Source organism: Halyomorpha halys, unplaced genomic scaffold (genome assembly GCF_000696795.3).
Source record: "Halyomorpha halys isolate HHAL.00 unplaced genomic scaffold, Hhal_1.1 Scaffold404.1, whole genome shotgun sequence".
In the NCBI taxonomy this organism is placed as follows: domain Eukaryota; kingdom Metazoa; phylum Arthropoda; class Insecta; order Hemiptera; family Pentatomidae; genus Halyomorpha; species Halyomorpha halys.
In genome coordinates this window covers 72,471-96,403 of record NW_027114257.1, presented here as the reverse complement: position 1 = coordinate 96,403, position 23,933 = coordinate 72,471, and the positions used below count along the sequence as shown (strand labels likewise).

The following is a 23,933-nucleotide window of genomic DNA, read 5'->3' as shown; positions in this document are numbered from 1 at the left end:
TATTTCTCCTTTAGATAATAAGAAAATTCTTTTATTGTTAATATTTATACATTTTTTATTACTGTAATAAGGTAATATGGTTATTCATATCAAATAAACATAATTAAAGGTACTTTATGGTGGTCCCACAAAATGAAATGCTTGACCCCCAACCATGGTTAGAATAGGTTGGTCATCTGTAGAAAAACAGGCAAACATCATCTTTGTTTGACGTGGATTGCCTTAAAAAAAACTTTTGAAAAATTCGGCATTTAAGTACTGTAAAGTATTCATACAGTAGGATGAATGAGGGGATAAGACCTAGCTAATATAAAAAATTTATAATTATTAGGCGTGATTCATCGTAGGTGAATTTGAAAATGGACAGGGATGCGGTCAATAAGAACAATAGTATTCAACTATTTACTGATGCCGACGTTTCGACCCACAATACGAGGTCTTCATCAGAGCTGTTTTAATGCGTGGAGTACTCAAACAGCGAAGAAATTCACCCGAAGCGGTTGAATTTGCCAACACTTGTTATTCCTACATCTTTATACCTCACATCTCACATTCTTTAAAATTTATTGAAAAGTAGCTTGAGGCTTTCTCATACATTTCAAAAGCACCATCATCAATCAATATTTTCTCCATGTAAGTTATTAGAATACGGTAAGTAGTTTTATTCCTACAGATGTATTTTATCGATTTCTAACTCTAAACTAAAAAAATAAATAAATAAAAAAGAGTAATGTAACAATCATAAGTTTGAAAAAAAAAAATATGTACAGGAATTTTACACTTAATAAGATTTTTAAAATTCCGACGAAATATAAAAGCTTTAAAATACCTAATTCTCATGAATCTTTAAGTCAAACTTAATCGATTGATTTTTATGTATATTTTTTTATTTTGTAAGTATACTTCTTTGGGATAAAAATACAAACATTATGAGAAAATGAAATAGAAAAATAAGATACTAAACAATAGGATATGAAATGATGCTACCTGCTGTGAACTGGAAGAAAAAAAAAAAACGATCTGCTGAAAATCGCAGAAAGCGAAAAAAATTCATAACGATGAGGAAGTTCTTGATTGAAAAAATATAATCGATTTTCCACGGCTCCCTAACAAAAAACCTAAAATTTATTTATACCATAGCAGAAACTCATTTCGTAACGGTGGGTTTGTAAGTATCTATATATGCAGAATTATAATAGAATTTTCTAAGTTTATAAGATAAAAAATAAAATAAATAAAAAAATAATTTTACATTACAAAATATAAAAATAAAGTTTCCCTTTGAGCTCGTTAGTTTAAATCATTAGGTTTCGGTTTGGCAAATTAACAGAAAATGCAGGTTCAATAATATAAAAATACATAATATCTTCATCAAAATGTGTTTAATAGTTTCATTTTACTCCATTATACATGGTTAAGTTTTGTTAATAGTAATTTATTTGTTAATTTGTTAATAGTAATAATAATTTATATTTACAATTCCTCTATTATATTTTTAATTTCAAATTTATTTATTGAGATTTATAAAGCTATTAAAAAATGTTTGCCAATTATTGCAAAATAATTTGTTATTTAAATTAATTATTTAACTCTTTGCCTTCCAAACCCCATTTTATAAATTATACTACAGCTCATGTAATTTTACTACTTTTGGCTCAAATTCTGTAACTGTTGGCTACATGTATTCTGTAGTTCAGATAGTATTTTGTTTCAATATAATGTACGCAAGTAAACAATGAATTTCAAGTCTTTATTCCAGCATTTTAACTTGTACTTGAATTTAGTGCCTCTTCAAAAATAATGTTAGTAATCACTTTTTCCTCTAAATTTCACAAAATTTTTATTTCTTCTTTGCTCCTACACCTTAGCAGAGCCGATTTTTTTCAAAACTCCGCTCTTGTGATTTATTTATACACATAGCAAATCCCAATCTTACAGGGAATTGCGTAAGTTCCAATACGAATGGCATATCCAAGTCTTCTCGAGTCTCCAATGTGATTCTGTGTTCTTCATCAGTTAAATTATATTTTACGCATTTTTATTATTATACCATATATATAAAAATAAAATATTACACGGTGATCATTAAAACTTGTTTATATAATAGAGGTATATAAGTAAATAATAAACAATGAAAAAAGTATCCTAGGCACTATACAAGACTAACAGAATTAAGTGTTATTTTTTCATTTGAGATAGCGATTCCAAAAAAAATTGTAAATATAATAAAAGTTCTAAGATCTTCCTAGAATGAACTGCAAACTTGGTGCGAAATCTAATGCAAATCGGATCAGTTGCCTTGAAAAATAGGCATGGACTCAGTTTTTTTTTGTTTTTTTTTAAGGAGAGAGATTAGGTATAATTATTTTAAAACTTTCTATTTTTTTTTCCTTTATCTTTATAAATGGCCGAATTATAAGCGAATAAAACTCTAATATAAGATAAAGGTGGCATTAGTAGCAAATTGCACAAAAATCAGTGAACTATTCGACTGATTTTTGTGCAATTTGGAGAAAAACAGGTGACGTTCGGTGTGAAGACGGTCTTGTTTTGTTTGATTTTTGGAATATGTTTATCTTGGAAACTAGCTCCTCGAATTGGTTGGAGAAGAGTTAAATGTTTATTTCTTGATTACAATGGTTCATTGATGAACGCAATAAACCAGAATACGGTAAGTAGCTAAATGTGCATTGTGATATGACATGAGAAAGACATGTGTAGAAACTACATTATGTACCAGTGGTCCCAACTGTGGTCACGTGCAAGTTCGGTAGCATATATTTATGTGACAATTTATTGTTAAAACTATTATGATTATCGTTAATGATGTATGAGGATCAACAAGAAAGTTTTAGCAAATGATAAGTCACTCAAAATGCACTTTTAAACAACTTAATTTTCAAACAGTATTGTTCCCCTCTTTACCTGAAGTCAGGAGTAAGGGTGAGCTACGCATGAATTGATTTTCGGTCCACAATATTTTATTGGAAACTGCAACATACCATTTGCAATGTCCTAATGATATTTTTGTATTTGGGGTTCTGAGGTCATATTGTTTTCAGACCTTTGTATTTTCGCGGTCAGATGTTGGATGAAGAAATGCAAAAAATACAGCTAAGCTAGCTAATTCATTAAAAGAGGAGAGAGAGACCAAAGCTGTGGTGGCCGGATTGGGTGGTGATATATGTAAACCGAAAAGAAGTTGGGAGGATTGCATTAAGGCTAATCTTTTGGATTTTGTTTTCAGAGCTGGTCGGGGGACGAAAGTAAATAAAAGCGCCAGCATTCCGTAAGGGAATCGAATCAATAACTCTATATGAATCGTTTATGAAAAATAAAATATCGTAGTGAACCTGATTTTTTTATCATAAAATATCATTCAATACTCTTATGATTTCTCTTAAAATGATCATTCTAAGCTCCTCCACTCTAAATTTCCAAGAACTATTCAAATTTTTAAGAAGGATTTAATTTTATTTATCTTGATATTATTATTTGACTATAGAGGCCGATAAAGTTAAGCGTAAAGCTCCAAGGTTGCTGATATTTTTATAAATTTGTCTATTTTATTAAATATATCATATTTTTACATATTTATATTGCACAATTTAATTATGGTTTTATATTGTAGACAAAACATTATCAAAATGTACGATTCAAAAATGTATCAAGTTGACTCACGACTATAGTAACAGAATAAATAATTATTAGCTACAGCCAGATTCGAACCCGCGTCTTTGGAGTAAGTATATCAGTGCCTTACCACTGAGCCACCACAATAAATAGAAAATAAATTAAATTAATGAGGATATTAATCATCATTTATTACTTTATTATTTTCAATAATCAGCCTTGGTAATATATCAAGAAAAAGAAAATTTAATCCTCCCTGAAAATATTTTATACATTTCAAGTTACGTAGTGTCCCAAAAACAAAGCCATTGATTCAACGCTCGTCATCAGCTTCTATATCGTCCTGATTTTTTTTTTTTTGAGATACGGCACCAAAGCCACATGTCACCCTAAAATAATCTTAGAATCACGTCATTTCATTATAAATTGGCACTTAAGGTTCCATACACCTAAGTCTCCACCATTTATGAAAATAGAGGGGAAAAAAGAAGTGATTTGAAATCACTAAAACAAAGCCTTATGAAAAAAATTAAAGATCATCTCTTCACAGTTGGGCATATTTTTTCCCAATGGTTTTGTGCCCTGATGCCTATGTATTAATTCGGATATCCTTTGCGTATTAGCCGAAAAACGTTTTTTTCAATAGAATATAGTGCAAAAGGAAACCAATGATTTTGATTAAACTTACTTCAATTCTTTTCCTTAAAGTTCATTTCATATACAGAATAAATTCTCGAAAAAAAAAAATTTGAAGAAGAGAAATACATTTTTATACTTCAATGCTATCAAGAACACCTGGAGATTAAATTCCTCAACTGAAGCTAAATCGCCTGTGGTCTGACCATCTTTGCCTTAGATTTTCACTTTTTTTTTTGTTTTTGTTGTGTGTACTGGTTTTACCAACTAAATTTATTACTAACATATTTTTTAAATGAGTTGTAAAAACAACTCATGTAAAAAATATAGTAAAAACTCATTAACTTTGACCCCCAACCATGGTAAGGCAGTATAGGACTCCAATGGGAGTCTTGGCCGAAAAAAAAAAAAAACTCAAAAATTCATTGTAGATTTACAACCGATTGTGGTAGATGGATGTTTATAGATTATTTTAAAGCTTATTGTATGTCCTTTCATTAGATTAAAGTAACATTTCAACCTCAAAACAAATAAATTATTTTTAATGAAAGTTTGGAATTTTGATAATCTCAAAAAAATATATAATTATATTTTTAAAAAAGAGTAATTATGCTGGATTATATTAGATATATCAATTTCAAACTTCAAGATGCTGAAATGATGGGATTACGTGTAAAGAAAATCTATATATTAAGTAGAAGTAATTCATTACATAACAACAAAGAATAGCCTGATTTTCAGTTTAAATTTTACGTATTCTTGAATAAAACATTTATTAAATAATATAAGCGCCTATTATATCTCGCTTTTATTCAATCGTTATCCCGTCATGTCTTCCTCTTGAAATATCTCATGAATCTAACCAATATAAGTTAGAATAACAATTTAAAAAAAAAAAAAAAGTTAAATGATATTTTTGATTTTTCAAAAATTTTTAAAACAAGTAATAACGATTTATTTGTTTTAAAGTGTCATATTGCAAATCAAATGAAAGTACACACAACAGGCTATATAGCATTTTTCTAGTACAATCGTTAGTAAATCTACAGGCTTTTTTTTTTTTTTATCCAAACATGTTGAAACTCAGCTATCTCCGCAATTTTGAAAAATCGATCTATAAAAAAAAACTGCTCATATAAAAAAAAATATTTGTAAAATTGGTAAGAGTATTTCTAAATAATCATTAAAATTAACTAAATAACCGTTAAAACGTTTTATTGTGTCTTATTTATTGATTTAATAAATAATTAATTGAAACAATAAACCATTGCGTTAGGTTTTATTTTTATTCTATTTTAATATATATTACCTTTCATGTAACTTCTCTTTTTAAATTGTGTTGTTCATTTTTAAAATATACAAATGAGATTCTCATAGATGAGAATATGTTATAATCAGTACGCTTAAACACCATTTTTTTGTCGCTTCAAATCACTGAAGATTTGGATGCTCTTTAAATGGGCTGATGGTGCTTCGCCACGGGAATCGAAACAACAGAAGAAAGAATTACGTTCAAGACTTTTGATAGCACAATGAGTTAATCATTTTCTAATTGTTGCAAGAAATATTAATTAATAAAATATGAAAATACGTTTATCGATCAATAATCAATCGAGAACTTCTGAACGTGGATTGAGTTCGCAGATCTAGCTGTAGTTTTTAAATTAGTTCATTTTTGGTCTTTTTCTTTCTTCTTTTCCCACTTAATCGGTTCTGGAGTATTCCTCCGCCTCTCCATCTTCCATATCCATATATTTTTTTAAATAATTTTATTTCCAGCACTACTTTTTGATTAATTAAGTCTTAATTTTGTTTTGCTAAGGCTGCAATTCTGGCAAAAGATAGGAATTCAAATTGTTAATTTCAGATTTATTTAAAAGTGATTCAACTTAAGAGATAAAATGAGTGAAAAATAAAAGTTTATCTAAATTGACTATATTATTTTAATGACAGAATTATAATTAAATAGATTTTTCTCTTGGAGAAAAAGTAATTTTTCATTTCTGACAAACAAAAGTAACATTTAATTAAAAATATCATATAGTGTATTAAGCTGATTTTTTTTTTTTTAATAAGTAATATATTTCGAGGTATATAAACATAAAAAATCATAATAAAAAAAGTGTGTTCAGAAACGTTTTTCCTTACTGTAAATATATTTTAACTAGGAGTAGTCAGTGAATTAAATTAATATAAGCATATTCATTTGGATAACTGTTTGGGGTGCGTGAAATATTTTTCAATATAATAAATAATTAAAAACATAAAATATTAATTAAATCTGGGATGAGTAAAATTGAGATTGGCCAAGCTGTTCGTGTGTTATGTTTCATACTTACTTGTTGCTGTGTTGTCATTTATGGAATCTAAAACACTTGTACTTCATTTGTCAATGATGATTCTATCACTAAATCTATCACACAATAATCTTAAATATTAAGTATATCTAATAATAAGTCTTATAGATTATAGTCTATATTTAAATAAAATCATGCGTTTAAGGATTTCATAGGCTTGAGTGGAATATATGCTACATATAACTGCATTTTAAAATAAAATGTAAATAGTATTTTGACATTTGTCTCAAAGCAACTACAAGGAACTGCATCATTTTTCAGAAGTTTATGTTACTAAATAAACTATATTTAATCTACGAGTCTAAAAAACAATGAATTGGATGATTTACTAATTTAAATAATCAAAATTAAAGAAACTAAAATAAATTTACTAACATTTCCGATAATGATAGTCAAATATTTGCTTTGTTTCGTATGGTCTGTTATCACTCTTATCTCAGACCGCCAAATTTGTATGTATATATATTTTTAATTTTAGTGTCATTTTATTAATTTTTTTTACCAAGTAATTAATTAATTGGTATTTGCTTAGTTTTTATATAAGTATTGTAGGTTTAGAGAGGATTTAAGTTTGTTTCTGAAAATTCAAACAAGTTTTGCATTTATTGAGAAGTGAACAGTTTTACTATTAGATTTATTTTCGACTGGACATGAATGAGGTTGCTGGTTCTAATCAGTACTAAGACAGTGTCAGGCCAGGGAGAGTACAAGCAGATGTTGGACTTACGTTGTGATGTACACCGACGTACTCCTGTGGTGGACTCGACGCTACTGTGCCCACATCTTGGCTCTGTTTAATTTTGTACCGCGATGAGGCTCTGTGTGTAAAAGTGACTTGCGTGGATCGCTTTCTTCCAGGAGGTAGTAGAATCTGCGCAGTCCGTTCTATCCCCCCTCACAGCAACCTGTGTCTACCCCCCTCTAGCTAATCAATAAAAGCCTTTTCGACACCAATCAAACTTTTTAACACTTCATAATTTTTAAAAATGATTCTATTTTAAAATGCTAGAGTTTTTGTACTATTAAAATAAATAAAAACATATATACGTTGATGATGAATGTCTAATGAGTAATTAAAAAATAAAATTAGACTATTAAGCCCTATTATTTAAAATAGTCCTACACTGAGTTGTATCCAAAGAGTTATAGAACAAAACTTCGATAAAATATATTCAGATATTTAACAATATTATGAAAACTAAAATATTAAACAATTTTAAAACATTTAAAACTATTTAAAGTTTTTAAAAATTAAATTTAATTACTAAAAATCTGGCCAAAATGTAGAGCTAGGGACCGCGCTGGTGCCGCGGTGTTGGTAGATCTGCGCATGCTCTCTTCAGTCGATAGCTCTCGGTGCCCTGGATCGTTCTTTAGTGATTGTTTTCTAACATAGTTTGTAATTATTTAGTGTTTTATGCGTTGATATCGGTGATATTAGTGAATACTAGTGAAGTGTTGATGTTTTATTTCTAATGGCGTCCGAAGAGGAAGTTGACGAGTGTTTACCAGGTAAATATCTTTAATCACAGGGTTATGTCTAACCGTTGCCGCAAACAACAAATAGTTTCACACTTAGTTATTGTGTGATTAGCTTTCTTTTCTCGAATATAAGACTTATTATCAGCTATGTTAGTCTAAATTCAATGAAAGCAAGTACAATTTCAACTTTTATCTGAATTATCTAATATCATCAGTGAAATTTAGATGAGGTATCCTCATTATTTTTCCTTGTCAAGTAAAGCGGCATTCCATGACCCTAAACAAAATGGAGGCCAGCAAACAAAGAAATTGGCATGTACTTTTGCAATCAATTTTTTATTTTCATTAAAGAATTGCTTAAAGTTATAGCAATCTTGTAGGAATTTAACTGAATTTTGAAATTGTATAACCTTCCTCATATGAAACTTTCCAGTTTATTACTTGTGTTTTTGTCATTTTTAAGTGATATTATTCATTTAATAATCTATAAGTCACAACTAAAAACTATTACAATTTTAAACTCCTTAAACCTAATATAAATTTGTGTTTTAACTTGCTATTTCTATTCATTTTCTAATAGCACCTTTAGTATAGTTAATCTATCTGTTTATTTATTAGAACATTTATTGATCTTCAATTTTTAGCAACTATATTTTATTTACTTTAGTCGATGAAGAAGTCGATACGAGTGTTGTTCAACCAGAAGGTACTGAAGACAATTCACCTGACAGTGACGAAAGAAGTCGAATAGAGGTAACAGCTACTATTGTAATAACTCATTTAGATGTATTCAGTTGTTAACTTTAGCTCATTGTAATGGAATTGTTTATATCATTAGGAAGAAGATGATGAATATGATCCTGAAGATGCGAGAAAGAAAAAGAAAGGTAAAAAGAGAAAAGCTAAAGGGGAGAGTAAGAAAGAAAAGAAGCGAAAAAAAAGGAAGAAGAATGATAGTGCAGAAGTGAATATAATTTCTTCCCATAACTTTGTTGTATCTTTTCGTGAATACCCTCTAAATATTCCACTGATTATTTTAGGAAAGTGAAGGTGGTGGAGAGGAAGAAGGTGATTCTGATTATGGAAGAAAATCAAAGAAAGCCAAAGGAGCTTCACAACCAAAACCAGTTCAACAAGATTCTTCTGGAGGTAAAATTTAATTTTTTATTATGTATTTCAATGCTCTACTCTACCATACTTAAAATCATGAATTAGCAATACAAGTTTTGTATAACCTTTAATTTTGGTGCGGGTATTATTATTTAAATTGACAGTTTTCATTATAATTGATAGTTTAGATGCAATTTCATCATCTTAATATTGCTTTATAATATTACATTTTCTTAATGTTGGTCCTTCAAAAAGTATGTTGGATTTTCCAGGTGTGCCTTCTGTAGAGGAAGTTTGCAGTCTTTTTGGACTTACTGACGTGCAGATTGACTATACTGAAGATGATTACCAAAATCTTACTACTTACAAACTTTTCCAACAGCATGTTCGTCCTATTCTTGCCAAGGACAACCAGAAGGTTTGTTTACTTACAATGAACAATTGCTTTTCGAGAGGTTTTCTGAGATTTTTAAAATGTTATTATTTTTAATTTCCTGTTGCCTTAAATATTTGCTGTGTCACTAATCTATAATTATTACTTTGTTGTATGAAGATTTATTGATTTCATACAGACAAAAATAACAAAATAACGTCTCAATTCATAATTAATAAATTGTTTTCTTCTATAAATATTTTTTTTTTTTAAATAAATATTTCCTGTGTTCTGTAAATACTCCCTGAAGGGAGTTTTTAGATACTGAGTTTATACACTAAGTGTACTTTATATTGTTTTTTGTTTTTTAAACTAGCCTTGTTAGCAATTGCTTTATTGATGCTGATAGTTTTATTTAAAGATCCATTAAAAAAAATATATGTATGTATTCTGTAATTTATTCTGATTTACTCATATAATTTTACAAATTAAGGTGAATAGGCATTTTCACATTATGTGTACTAATTATGTACTGGATAAGCTATTAATGTATTGTCAATTTTCTCTAGGTTCCGATCGGGAAAATGATGATGCTTGTGGCTGCGAAATGGAGAGATTTTTGTAATTCTAATCCAAATGCTCAGCAGGAGCCTGACCCAGAAGCTTCAGAAGAACAGGAATATTCAAAACCTACTAGGACACGACCTTCACGTGTTTCAGTTAGTATTCTACAATTTTATAACATTGATACTTAACAATCAAGCTTTAGCTCTTATCCTCTCATTGCTATAAACATATTTACTGTAGGTTATGATAGCATTATAAATATTAGAGACACTATGTGATCATAACTTGCAAACAGATCTTGTAGTCTTTTATTTATTAGGCACTCTTTGTGTAATAGCCTTAAAATGTGTTGTTTTTTTAAAAATTGTGGTGCTAATATCGAACTAAACAATTTTGATTGAACTTAATTATTTTATTTTAGAATTATTTTATTTGTTTATATTCAACTAAAATACCCAAAATCACTATTCATTGCATTATTTTAATAGTTAAACTAATATAAACTAAAAAACATTTGTTTCTTTTTTTTATACATACAATTTAACACAAGTTTATTTTTATAATTAGTGTAGTTGTTTTATACATAAAATTGAATTAGTTTTACTTCCTTACTTTAACCACTCCATATTGTATCATTATAATCATGGAAAAAAACCTTTTTTATACTATCCTGTTTGATTTTTTATCTTTAACAATTCATTAAAATAAATGATTCCGTATTCATGCTATTTAATAATATGTTTTATACATTTTTAAAAAATTTGATTTCTCATATTATCTGATTTAATTTTTTATACATGTTTCTTTTCTTTTTTTTAAATAGATCATAAAAAAAAAATCTTAAATTTGTTTACTTTTTAAATTTCATTAGACTACACAAAATGATGATGAAGATGACGATGAAGCTGATGAAAGGGGCAGGAAAAAGAGAAGTGGACGGAGTAAAAAATCATCTGGAAAGAAGTCAGCTCCTCCAGCCACAACCAAGGTCCCTACTCTCAAGATCAAGATAGGAAAAAGGAAACAGAATTCCGTGAGCTTGTGTTATTTATTTGTTTTTTATTTAATCCTGGTTTTTTTGTCCAATTCGGTTTTCCTTTTCCTTAGATCTATTCATTTGTTGAAGAAAAACTCTTCTTTGAGAGTAATGTGTTATAACTGATCTGTGGAAAATTATGCTAGAGAATGAAAATAGCAAGGGCTCTTTTCTTTAAGATAAACATGGAGCTTCATAAGTCTCATTATGATAGCTTTTTATTTTAAAGATATATAAGTCAAATTAGAATCATATTTAGATATTTAAGGGTTTGGATTTAGATTCTTTAAAAATATTAACTTATGATAAAACAATGTTAGGTGATAATTTTGAAACTTCCAACTTGTTATTATATATAAAGAAAAATAATTTAATATAATTATGACTTAATTTATAATACTTCAAACTCACACATTTTGAAAATTACTGAGCACATTGATTTCAATCAACTGGTTTTCATTTTTTTTTTAAATATATATTTAACTAATACATCTATATAAATAAATTTTCCTCTTTTATTTTGTTTATAGGCATATTAACAGAAAATTCAGTGCAAGTACAAAAAATAAAACTATTCCATTAAGAAATTGTCTATTATTAAGACCTCAAGAGAATGGGCATTAGAATTTTGATCAAAATTATTAGGGCCATTAGAAATTTGGCCAATTTTAATAATTTTTCCTCTTAATGATTTTTAGGTGATATTTTACAGTTTGCTTCTTTTGACTAATTAAATCTGAAACCATGCACAAAGAATAAGTTTTTATAAATATGAAAGTATGAAGTATGTTTCTCATTAGAACTACTCATTTATTTATTTTTTCGAAAATCAGATTTACACTATTTAAAAAATGACTCATATCTTGGTTGGTAAATATTTGCAGTAGTGCAGAAAATTGCTGGACAATTGCATGCCCACAAATGATCAAATTATTGTTCTGCAATACATCATTCCTAGGTAAATTAAAATGGACCATGATTTGAAAGCATTCGATCAAATCATGGTTTTCAACATTCCTATCCATTTCTAAACCCAAGAGTGTTGAGCTTATCAACCTGTTATGGTTCGTCGTCCTCTGTATGTTCCTTGTCTTCATTATTTCCCCTTGATTTAGAAGCTCTTAGCAATTTTCTGTCCTAGTGCTAAGTACCTTCTGTTATAATATTAATATTAAAACAAAAATCATGATACTATTTGAAAATAATTCATTATTATATTTTTATATTTACTAATTAAAATAACTTAGATACATTATAACTTTAACACAATACAAAAAAACAAAACAATAAATGTTAATGAAAAAATAGGTTTATTAGCTATATCATTATTACAAAAAAAAAAATACGAAAGTTAAAATTATCTGCAGTTCTTAATGACACTTACTCTTGTTTTTTTTATCTCTGACCCTATCAATGCCCTCTTGATTAGCTCTATAACTGTTGCTGTGTAGATCATCATCTTTATTTAGGACTATCTCTAATGCAGCTATTCGAATGTCATCTAAATCCAATACCAAATATACAAGACTCTATTGTTCCAAAACATGAAAATCTTTAAAATTCTGTATATTTATATATACATGTACTTATTAATTATGAGGATAAAAACAAATTCTTTTAATTCTTTAAAAGGTAACCATAACTGGAAAAAACAGTAAGAAAAATATATTCTTCCATTCTAGGAAGCTTGAACCCCTTTAAATATTGTTTATTATTATTTATGCCATCATTATTTCATTAGGATGAAGAAGAGGAAGGTTCAGTCGGAGCTGTTTCCGAAAGGGATTCAGATGCTGAATTTGAGCAAATGCTTGCAGAAGCAGAAGAAGTTAACAAACCTGAAGGAGCTGCTGAAGAAGAAGAAGCAGGAGCAGGAGGAGGAGGTTCAGAAATCCCTGTGCCTAAGAAAAAGGCCAAAACGAAAATTGGTAATAAAAAGAAAAGGAAAAAGACGAGAACCACCAACAAGTTTCCAGACAGTGAAGCTGGATATGAAGTATGTAACATCATTTATTTCTCTTTATTATGTTATGGTTTGAAGCAATGGAATATTATTATAGGGTAAAATAAAGTTCGAATATTGTATATTAAAAAATAAGTTTTTCTTTGAAAATTAAAAAAATTATAATTTTTCAGTGCATGGTATTAAATTTAATAAAACAAAATTACCTTTGCAGACAGACCATCAAGACTATTGTGAAGTTTGTCAGCAAGGAGGTGAAATTATTTTATGTGATACATGCCCTCGAGCGTATCACTTAGTCTGTTTGGACCCTGAATTGGAAGATACTCCAGAAGGCAAATGGTCATGCCCTCATTGTGAAGGTGAAGGAGTACAAGAAAAAGAAGACGATGTTCATCAGGAGTTTTGCAGGTATTTTTTATGACAGCATTAAATATATTTTTGAATATAGTTCCATTATTGTGATCTGTAATTGAACTTTTTTTTTTTTATTAATAACAGTTATTGTTATTAGTAGTTTAATTATTATTTATTAATAAATAAATTTTTATCACCTTTTATTATAATACAGAGTTTGTAAAGATGGTGGAGAACTTTTATGCTGTGATTCTTGTCCTTCTGCATACCACACATTCTGTTTGAACCCCCCATTGACAGACATCCCAGATGGTGATTGGAAATGCCCACGTTGTTCGGTGTGTATAGTGAATTTTTCTATTAATTTTTTTCTTCATGTTTCGAGGAGGTATTTTAACGAACATGTGATCAAATTATTTAAATAATAGTTTGATTGTCCTCCTCGAATATATTAAAATTTGGCAAGATTTAGAATGTGGTTCCTTGAGAGATGGATCATTCATTAAAGGCCTTACCATACAATTTCAACTATCATTTTAAATATTTAAAAAAATAAATAGTTTAAAACTGATGAATTATTAATCAATGAGTGTCTTGCTCCCATAATCAGGACAGTATGCTGATTAAATAAACATAAACTTGAACTGATCGAAACAAGTTTTTTTGTGAGGATTCTTTTTATCTTAGATACAATACTGTACTTTTACAATAAATCTTAAGAGGGCCAACTAATTCTATACAGTCGACTCTGCTACCTTGAACCACTAGACCATTATGTCTTGATATACTGGAGATGTTGTGCATTTAAAGTGGAATTCTTATCAAAGCTTTTCAAAACACCTTTACTGTTATGAGGAAGTTTTAATTCTGATAATATTAGAGATTTATGCCTGTTATATTTTACAAAGTGTAGTAACCATACATATAACAAAATACATGTGAATTACAGATGTATTTATGGTATTCAGGTATTGTAATATAAATTGATGTGGCATTTAATTATAAGACACTATTATTTCAAAAACATTATTTATATCTTTGATTACCTACTGATTTCTTGATTCATACAAAGCTTTAATAATAGAATCAAAACCCCTATCATTATTTAAACTGTCTGTGTCCACATAAAATGTTGTTGCAATTTTTATTTTTTAAATAGGAAATGTGGGAGGATTTATTTATTTTTGTCAGATTGTTTTATTTTTAACATGACCAATTTAAGATGTGTTTTACCTGGAATCATACAATATTTTAGTTCTCGAAAAATTTTTGTGGTTGGATTCAAAGTAATGTCTGAAATTCAAATTTTTCAAGAATTTTCTATTAAAAGTAGTAGTAGATTATATTTATAGCTTATCAAAGGAAATATATATATACAGTTGAACATTGGGTCACTTCTTAAGATTATTTTCCAGATTTCTTTTTTTAACACATATATGTGTGACTTCAAATTTCATTCTGATTTTATGGACATTTCACATGTTATGCTATTTATCAATTATCTTAAGCTCTGTGGTTAACAGGAAGGCCTCAATTATCCCAATTAACTGATGTTTTCCTTTACAAAATAGTTAAAATTTTAATATATTTTTTCTTCCTATGATTCCATTCCACAGAAAATGTTAAAGAAAATAATTATCATAATTTTCAGTTGTACCAATTAAGTGGAGTCGACTGTATCCTTGCCACGTATTGTAAATTATCTATTCATTTAGTAATACAGTCTAATGAGCTAAGAGCTAAATTTATTCTTCTTAACTATAACTCCGGTCCCATCTTCAATCTGAGGGAGATGAAACTCATTGTTTTCAATACAACAGGTTCATGATCAATTATCTCATGTTTTAAGAAGTAACATTCCTGTTTTTATTTACATGCTTTCCTGTGGCTCAGAGCATCTCCCAGGTTGGTGTGCAAAAAGTAATGAAACCCACTTAATTTTCTCTGTTTTTTGTTTTTCCTTTAAAAAAAAAATAAACAAATAAAAAAAGGGTTTTGCTAAAGTTAATCTTAAGGTTTTTGGATTCTTTTTTTTTTCTTTTTTTTTTTTACCAAAAATATACCATAAGAGGTCTATAAATTTACATAGCATATTTAGGAGTATATTCCTCTGCATTAAACCATAATCACAAGTTGAATCCTATTTCTCTAATTGGAAATAACATTAATTTTATTAATGATGAGAAGATTATTAACTGTGGATAAAATGTATGAGGAGATGTTTGGGGGGGGGGGGGGGGTTATGTTCAGTGAAGATCACAAATAATTAAAAACTGAATTAAAAGATGTATAGAATGATAAGAAAATAACCAACATTATGGATAGATATATAGTTTTGACAGACATGAATAGTCCAAGTATTATATAAAGATAAAGGTTGTATGAGAAGATTAGTATTAAAATTAAGTAAAAGGAAAAAACAAATAATAAAATGCATATGAAAATCTATTTAGTAAATATATGTACAAATTGAAAATTATGCAAAATAATATGTGGGAAATAAAACGTATATGTTGGTAATTAAATATGTAAGTAAACTAATAATGATTAATGAAATAAAATATAAAATTATATATTGCTAAAGAAACAAAGAAATGTGAATATTTAAATTTAATAATTTAGAATTAAAGTTACGGAAAAAAAGGGAAATAAAATATATGTAATTTATAAAATATATAAGTAAAATACTAAAATGAAGAAACAAAATACCAATTAAAGTAAGATAAAAGAAGTAAATATGAAAATAATAATATATGGTGAACATAACTAATGTAACCTGATTAAGGAAAAATAAGAAAAGAGTAGAAATCAAAGAATAAATTTTATCAAAACTTCAGTTTGGTTTCATATTAAAATAAAATTTAAAAAAAGATCTTTTTTGGATTTCGAATTAAATCATAAATATCACTTATTGCCTCATAAAATAAATTCTTTGTACATTGATTTGTCTCTAAAATTCATCCACTTTTACTTTTATTTACTGTATTTATTTTATTATATTTACAATAACTGTATATTTATTAATTATTATTACTTTTGTAGTTATATGTTTATATGTATTATAAACTTAATAGTGTAGTGAAAAATAAATAGTCTAAAAAGTAAATCATATCCAATTTCTTTTGTTATTTGACATTTAGTGGTTCAGCTTCTATATTATATAGAAGTATTAGCCACTAGCATATCCCCTAGTCCACAATGTAACATAGTAAAAACAGTGGTTTGGCTGTATCCTCTATTTCTTATTATAGGTGACTGAATTTTCCTGCAGCAAAATATTATGGGATATAATTCAAATTTTCCCAAAATGCTATTATTTTTTTAGTTTTTATGAAATTTAGCAATGATATTTAATATATTTTTTAGGTTATTTCATGTTGAAAATGTAACATAATTGCATCTATATTTTTTAGTTATTAAGTGTACCTCTAATCTATTGCTGGTGACTTTTTTAATGTGAAAAATCATTTTATTGGTTATGTTTCAGGCAAAGCCTTTGAGAGGTAAAGTATCAAAGATACTTACTTGGAGGTGGGTTGAATCTCCTAGTAGTAAAGATGATGAAGACAATACTAAAAAAAGAAACAGGCAAAGGCAGAGAGAATATTTTGTTAAATGGGCAGATATGTCTTATTGGCACTGCAGTTGGGTGTCTGAACTTCAGGTAAATATGAATTCTTTATTAACAGGTATATTTGTTTTTCAATTCTAAAATCTATCTATTTTTATAACTAACCCAGAGTAATTCATTTTCATTGAGCCGTGAAAAAGCTGTGAAATTCAGTAAATCATTTTAAATGCTAACTCACTGAGTTGAGTGACTGAATTTCATTTAATTTCAAAAAAGAGGGTTTTTTCTCATATAATTAGTTCAAACAGTTTCCCTTTGATCGAAGATACCTAATATTTGATGTCGCCAGCGACTCGTATTAGCCCAAGAGCCCAGTGGGACAAAAAATAACAGTTATTTTACCTCAATTTTTTATTATTTTAATGAAAACTGAGTATAGTTACAAGTTAAAAGTCTGCCAAGCATAGTTAGGGGGAGAAAATGGTGGCTGTTTCAAAATGTTAAAAAAATTACTTTTTCATTCTTAGCTCCATATCTTTAAAACTACTTACATCACTATAAAATCTAATTCAAGAACATTTAAATAAGAGTAAATTTGCTTATATATGAGCTCTTGTAGTGCTGTTTACATTAAACAGGTCCCGAAATATACATTTTTAAAAAGCAACATTTGTAAAGAAAAATCATTTGTTAGTGAATTTATTTTGAGAAAGCTATATCTCAGGAATCATTGGATATCTCATCATAATCAAACAGATATCTCTTTTCTCTCAAATGAAAGCTAGTTTAATGTACTATAAAGTAGTTTATGACGTTTATTTTTCATAGGTGTAGTTTTTGTGATATTTACAAAATGTTGATTTCTAGTTGTTTGGATACAATTTTTGATTTATGTAAACTATATCTCAAGAACCATTGAATTAGGTGTACAGATGTCTTTCTGCACTTGAATTAAAGCTAGTTTAATGTTCTATAAAGTTATTTATAGCATTTATCTTTGTAGGAGTAGTAGTTTTTATATTTGCATATAGAATTTTTTCAAATTTGAAGTCAACATTTTGTGAATTTATTTTGGCAAATATCAAGAAAAATATTACTCCTTTGAAGATAAACGTCACAAACCTATTTGTGGTGTATCAGATTTATTATAAAAGCTTAACTAAATGATTGCTGTTCTTTGCAGATGGATGTTTTTCATACTCAGATGATACGAAGTTATATTCGTAAATATGACATGGACGAACCTCCGAAACTAGAAGAACCATTGGATGAAGCAGACAATAGAATGAAAAGGATTAGAGAAGCCAATATCAATGAGCAAGAATTAGAAGAAAAATATTACAAGTAATTTTGTTTATTACAATATATTAAGTTATTTATAATATTAAATGATAGAGCTAAACCTTTCCGATTTATTTTATGTAATAAAATTCCATTTTTATTTTATGTCAATAAAATACTTCGTATCAACAATAAGAAACCATAAAAAAAAAATTAATAAATAAAAATTGTGACAGTCAATGGGACTGGCTGACAATGAAATAATGTATTAATAGTAATCATGCATTCCCTCTCATAGCTTGAGGCAGAAAATATTAGTTCCAGAATGATTGTAATAATTAAAGTAGACAGCCATTTCTTAAATCATATCCAGCAGAAAAATTGTTTATTCTGTTATATGATACTATGACATAACAGGACCATGAACCAGCCAGCACTGCTGGAATTGTTTAGCTCTTGCTCTCTTACTACTATTTAAAAATTTTCTTGCTAGAATTTATTTATAATTTGGTTTTATAACTTTATGACTGATATTAGAAGAAGATGGTCGGGGGTGCGGTCAGCAAAGATACATAAATAAACAGAACTTATTTATTTGTGCTGACATTTCGACCTGAATTTCTGGCCTTCATCGGGGTGGAAAAACAAATGGGATAACAACCTTAATTCAGAGAAAAATGATAATAAACAAACTTGGAATTAAACGGAACAATAAATTAGGTAGATAATAGTTGATAAAATTGAAATCAACATAATTAAATGTATGAAGGAAAGCGATGTATATGATATAATGGGGAAGAAAGAAAATGGATTATATGTTACTATGGATAGAATTTTTGGTTTGTCTTCATCAAAGTGTACTTGCTTGACAATTATGTCCTGACATTTGTGATTCATCAAATATATCTTCTTTGAGAATATTTTGAAGTGATTGAACTTCTTTACCGATTTTGTACCGCTCAGAGGAAAAAAAAAAAATCAAAGGTGAGTAAATTGATTTCATGTGGTGGATTGAAACGAAAGTGGTGAGAAGAGGGGGTAAAGCTGATCAATTCTAGCAGAAAAAATTTTATCTTGTAATAAAAGAGTAGAAAATTAGAGAAGCTTAACAAACCTGGCAGTGCTAATCTAATTGAGTGAGCTCCAGTTACTTCATATTCTCCTATTACATTATAAAATATTTTCCTTTTTCTTTTGCTTCTCCCTATAGTACCAATCAGCGTAGGGAGCGTTTAGCCCCCGGCTCCAACATTCTCTATCAGCAGCTAGGTTCCTGGCTTGATGAAGATCCCTCCATCTTGCTCTGCAAAGCCTGTCAACATAAACCTGGTAGGACATCATTGGTCGTCCACGAGTCCTTCTGTGATCTGATATACACTCCATCATTTTTAGGGAGTCCCTATGTTCCTCCATTCTAATGACATGGCCGAACCATTTCAACTGCCGTGTCTGCAAAACCTCCTTCACTGAGGCAATACCAAATTCTTGGTGTATCCTTTCATTTTGGACACAATATCTCCTCGTCTTCCCCACCGTTTTTCGCAGAAACTTCATTTCTGCTGCAGTGATTCTACTCTCATGCCGGTCCATCAAGGTCTAGCTTTCAGCTCCATACATGAGTATCGGTAATTATAGAGACTTGTAGATATGGAGCTTGACATTCCTACCTACCTCTCGCTTCCTTATTACAGTATTGTAGATCTGGTGATAGACTGCATTAACCTTCTTTATCCTGTTTGATATTTCTGAGTTTATTTTCCGAGACCTGTCTTTTATAGTTCCTACATAAGTGAAATCTGCAACCACTTCCATTTCTTCCCCGTTACAATATATATGGAGATCTTCTACTTGCCTCCCCACCTGTAATATCTTGCTTTTGCTGGTATTTATTTTCATTCCTTTTCAGTGGAGCTCTTCGTGCCATTCAGTCTCTGTCTGGTGTAATTTATCAGGGGTGTCCGCGACGAGAACAATATTTTCCACATAAAGGAGAAGTTCTATGAACACTGGGCGGAGATTTCTATGGCCCAGGAACGTCCTCTCCATTCTTCTTTTACAGATGATACTTTATCCATGTAAAGTAAAAATAGCAAGGGACTTAGACTGTCATCCTGTTTGATCCCCCTTGTTATGCTATAGCAATCAGATTCTTTTCCGTTCAGTCTAACTACTCCTTTTGGGCTTTGATCAGTGGATTTAATAGCGTCCACCAAGGATAATGTAGGACAGGAGGGTAGAGGTGATCCGGTGGGATTTGTTAGGATTTATTTGGATTCTCCAGTTTTTACACCATTCTTCAATGGATGTCGTTTGTCTGTAGACTTAGTGATGAATTAGTTAGGGTCGTTGTTTCCAGACACTTCACATATGTCATCAGCGAATGTTGTTAGGATGGGTTGGGATATCAGCTGTATAAACCTTATAGAGAATGGGACATAAGATACTACCTTGAGGAACACCGGCGAACTGAGAAAAGAGAGATAGAAGGCTAAGTTATGATTTACTTTAAAGGTTCTTTCAGAAAGGTAGGAGTGAATTAAAAGGAAATATGTAGGGGGAAAGAATTGACAAAAGTTTATAGAGCAGTCCTGGATGCCAGACTCTCAAAAGCTTGTTCAACATTGAGGAAGATTACCATGCAGTACATTCTGTGCTCCAATCTATTAAGTTAAAACAATTTCTACTATTTTAGACTCTCAACAGGAGTGAAACATTCTGATATTACTACTTACAATAATTATTTTGCAGAAATTTAATTTCAAAAAATATTCATTATAGGTATGGTATTAAACCAGAGTGGCTGATCGTTCAGAGGGTAATAAACCATCGAACAACAAGAGATGGAACCAATCTGTACCTTGTTAAATGGAGAGATCTTCCATATGATCAGGCAACTTGGGAGGAAGAAGTCACTGAGATCCCTGGCTTGAAGAAAGCTATTGAGTATTACAATGTAAGTTTAATGTTGATTTAAGTTGATACTCTCTTTTATTGTGGAGACTAAGCCATGTTTGTTCTTATTTGATATTATGTTTGAATGAAGTACATATAAGTACATTATTTGAAAACAATATACAAAAATCTAATGGGTTGTAATGAAAATATCTTCAGAACTCATTTCTTAAATCACAATATTTCAGGGCCATTACTTCATTCTCAGGTGCACATACATTGTTGTCTTCTTTTAGCATATTGAAATTGTATAACAATCTCTCCCTACTTAGTCCAATATTTATTATATATTATTAAACCAATGTTATCTGATATTTGTTTAAAGTTTACAATAAAATTATTTGATCGAGTTTATGTTTATTTTATATACAATAAAAGTATGGAGAGAGAGTTCATCATTTACCTCCATTGCTGCACAAATCTTATCTTTTATAGAGATGTTATTTAAAATGAGATGTAGATAGTTGACCGTAGATTAATGCTTGAAGAAGTTTGTTCTTCAAACTTCTTCAAGATGTTATTTAAGTATTAAATTCTGAATAGTCGTATTAAGGAAGATAGTTTCAGTACACCAAACTAGATAATATAAATATCTCCTTGCTATATAACAATAAAATTAAAATTGGTAAAGTATTTATATATATATATATTGTCCCGAACTACTCGAATGCCCATATATGAAAGTCTAGCTTGTTAAAGTTTAATATGAACAGTTTTTGATGTACAAATATACATGTTACATAAACCTGTTCATCCCTCTTTGATTTTGATGTTGTCAAGTTAATTTGATTTTGTCTGAGTCATCACAGTGGCTTATGGTCTGTCTTTTGAGGTAATTGTTAATTTTCTAGCCTTCTCCAGCCGACTAACTCTAGGATTTCCAATGGGATATGGTAATTTATTTTTACTGATTCTGGTAACGAATGAATTTTAAAAATTATTGTTAAAATTATTTTTAAACAAAATAAAAATTAATTTGATTTTTTTAATATCCAGTTCAATATAAAATTTACCATAAATGGGAATGAAAAATTGTCCAATGGGATATGGTAATTTATTTTTACTGATTCTGATAACCAATGAATTTTTAAAACTATTGAAATTAGAAGGGTCAAAATGTTTAGTGGAACACTATTTGTTTAGCATTTTGTTAAAAAAAAAAATTAATTTGATTTTTTTAATATGCAGTTCAATATAAAATTTACCATAAATGGGAATGAAAAATTGTGTGTTCTTAGGAGATGAGAGCTTGCTGTTTGGGTGAGTCTAAAAAAGTAAAAAAAGGAAAGGGTAAAAGATCGAAGAGAGATCAAGATGATGAAGATGGGAGCAGAGGTGCTGGGCTAATGGCCGTCGGTGGACCAGCTACTGGGTATGTTACAGTATATATATTAAATTTTAATTGAATAATCCTCAAATTAAGATGAATATTACATTTATTAAAAAAAAAAAATGAAACAGTAGAGTTGTAATTTATGTTTTAATTTATCTAAATATTGTTAAACATTATTTCTATATTGACATTGATGAACTACAAAAAAATAATAATAGTATAAATATTGATGAGTTTATTGATAAGGGCCAAAATGACACCAAAATTTCATTTCCATAAGAAATATATATGTTTATACCTATTCTAATCTAACTAGACAAATAAAAACATATTTTATGCAACTTTTTTTTTTTTATGTTACTTTTCAATCTCAAATTACTAATTTTATTTTAGAAGTTATAGAATAATGAAATTAGGCTTTCTTATCAGTTTGCATAAATATAATTCTTACTTAAATATTATAAGGGAATTTGTGAGAGCTTATATTTTTTTTAATATTTAAGTTTCCTCATTGTAGTACTTTTATTTTAATCATTACAAAATATTAATTTAAAAAATATAATAAACCACTGCAATCTTATTTAAAATTTAAATATTGATCACTATAATAAATTATTTGTTATTTTTTTAGTCAATACTTTCCACCTCCTGAAAAACCTGTCACAGATTTGAAAAAGAAATATGATAAACAACCAGAATACCTGGACGTCTCCGGTATGTGTCTTCATCCGTACCAATTAGAAGGTTTGAATTGGTTGAGGTATTCCTGGGGACAGGGAACTGACACTATTCTTGCTGATGAGATGGGTCTTGGAAAGACTATACAAACGATAACTTTCCTCTATTCACTCTATAAAGAGGGTCATTGTAAAGGCCCGTTTCTTGTAAGATTATATTATATTTTATTATATATTTATTTATACATGTATACTTATAGCAATAATTAAATAAAAATACCATTGACCTTTATTTTATTTTTTAAATTGAGATATAGATAGACAAATATTTTTATTGTTGTAAAAAGTTTCCAAAGTATAATGTAAATGTACTCTTGTTTGTCAGTTTTTTTGGGTTGTTTCTTATTTTATGTGAATTACTTTTATTATATGAATGAAACTACTAAAAATTAGTCATGTTATTAAACAACATTTAATAGGATATTAGATTACATTAACGCAAATTTTATAAATATTCAGTCGTAATAGAACTCTTACCCACCCTGATTTCTGTCGAGATCACTTTCTGTTACTAAGCATAGAACATGTAAAAAATTTAAATAAGC

At 28.8% G+C, this 23,933-nt stretch overlaps 2 protein-coding genes across 2 annotated transcripts in view; one reads left to right on the top strand and one right to left on the bottom strand.

Annotated features, from left to right (window-relative positions):
• Positions 1–7,472, bottom strand: part of LOC106682322 (neprilysin-1) — a gene marked incomplete in the record, with an annotated part of 187,431 nt that extends 179,959 nt beyond the window's left edge. The window contains 1 exon segment of the mRNA XM_067051469.1: positions 7,354–7,472.
• A 480-nt stretch (positions 7,473–7,952) lies between these two features.
• Positions 7,953–23,933, top strand: part of Mi-2 (chromodomain-helicase-DNA-binding protein Mi-2 homolog) — a gene marked incomplete in the record, with an annotated part of 40,620 nt that continues 24,639 nt past the window's right edge. The window contains 15 exon segments of the mRNA XM_067051468.1: positions 7,953–8,138; positions 8,776–8,861; positions 8,947–9,072; positions 9,149–9,257; positions 9,491–9,636; positions 10,161–10,310; positions 11,030–11,191; positions 12,936–13,190; positions 13,372–13,568; positions 13,729–13,852; positions 17,002–17,178; positions 18,269–18,429; positions 21,145–21,319; positions 22,557–22,690; positions 23,283–23,535. Coding sequence (XP_066907569.1) covers positions 8,102–8,138; positions 8,776–8,861; positions 8,947–9,072; positions 9,149–9,257; positions 9,491–9,636; positions 10,161–10,310; positions 11,030–11,191; positions 12,936–13,190; positions 13,372–13,568; positions 13,729–13,852; positions 17,002–17,178; positions 18,269–18,429; positions 21,145–21,319; positions 22,557–22,690; positions 23,283–23,535 — 2,292 coding nt within the window.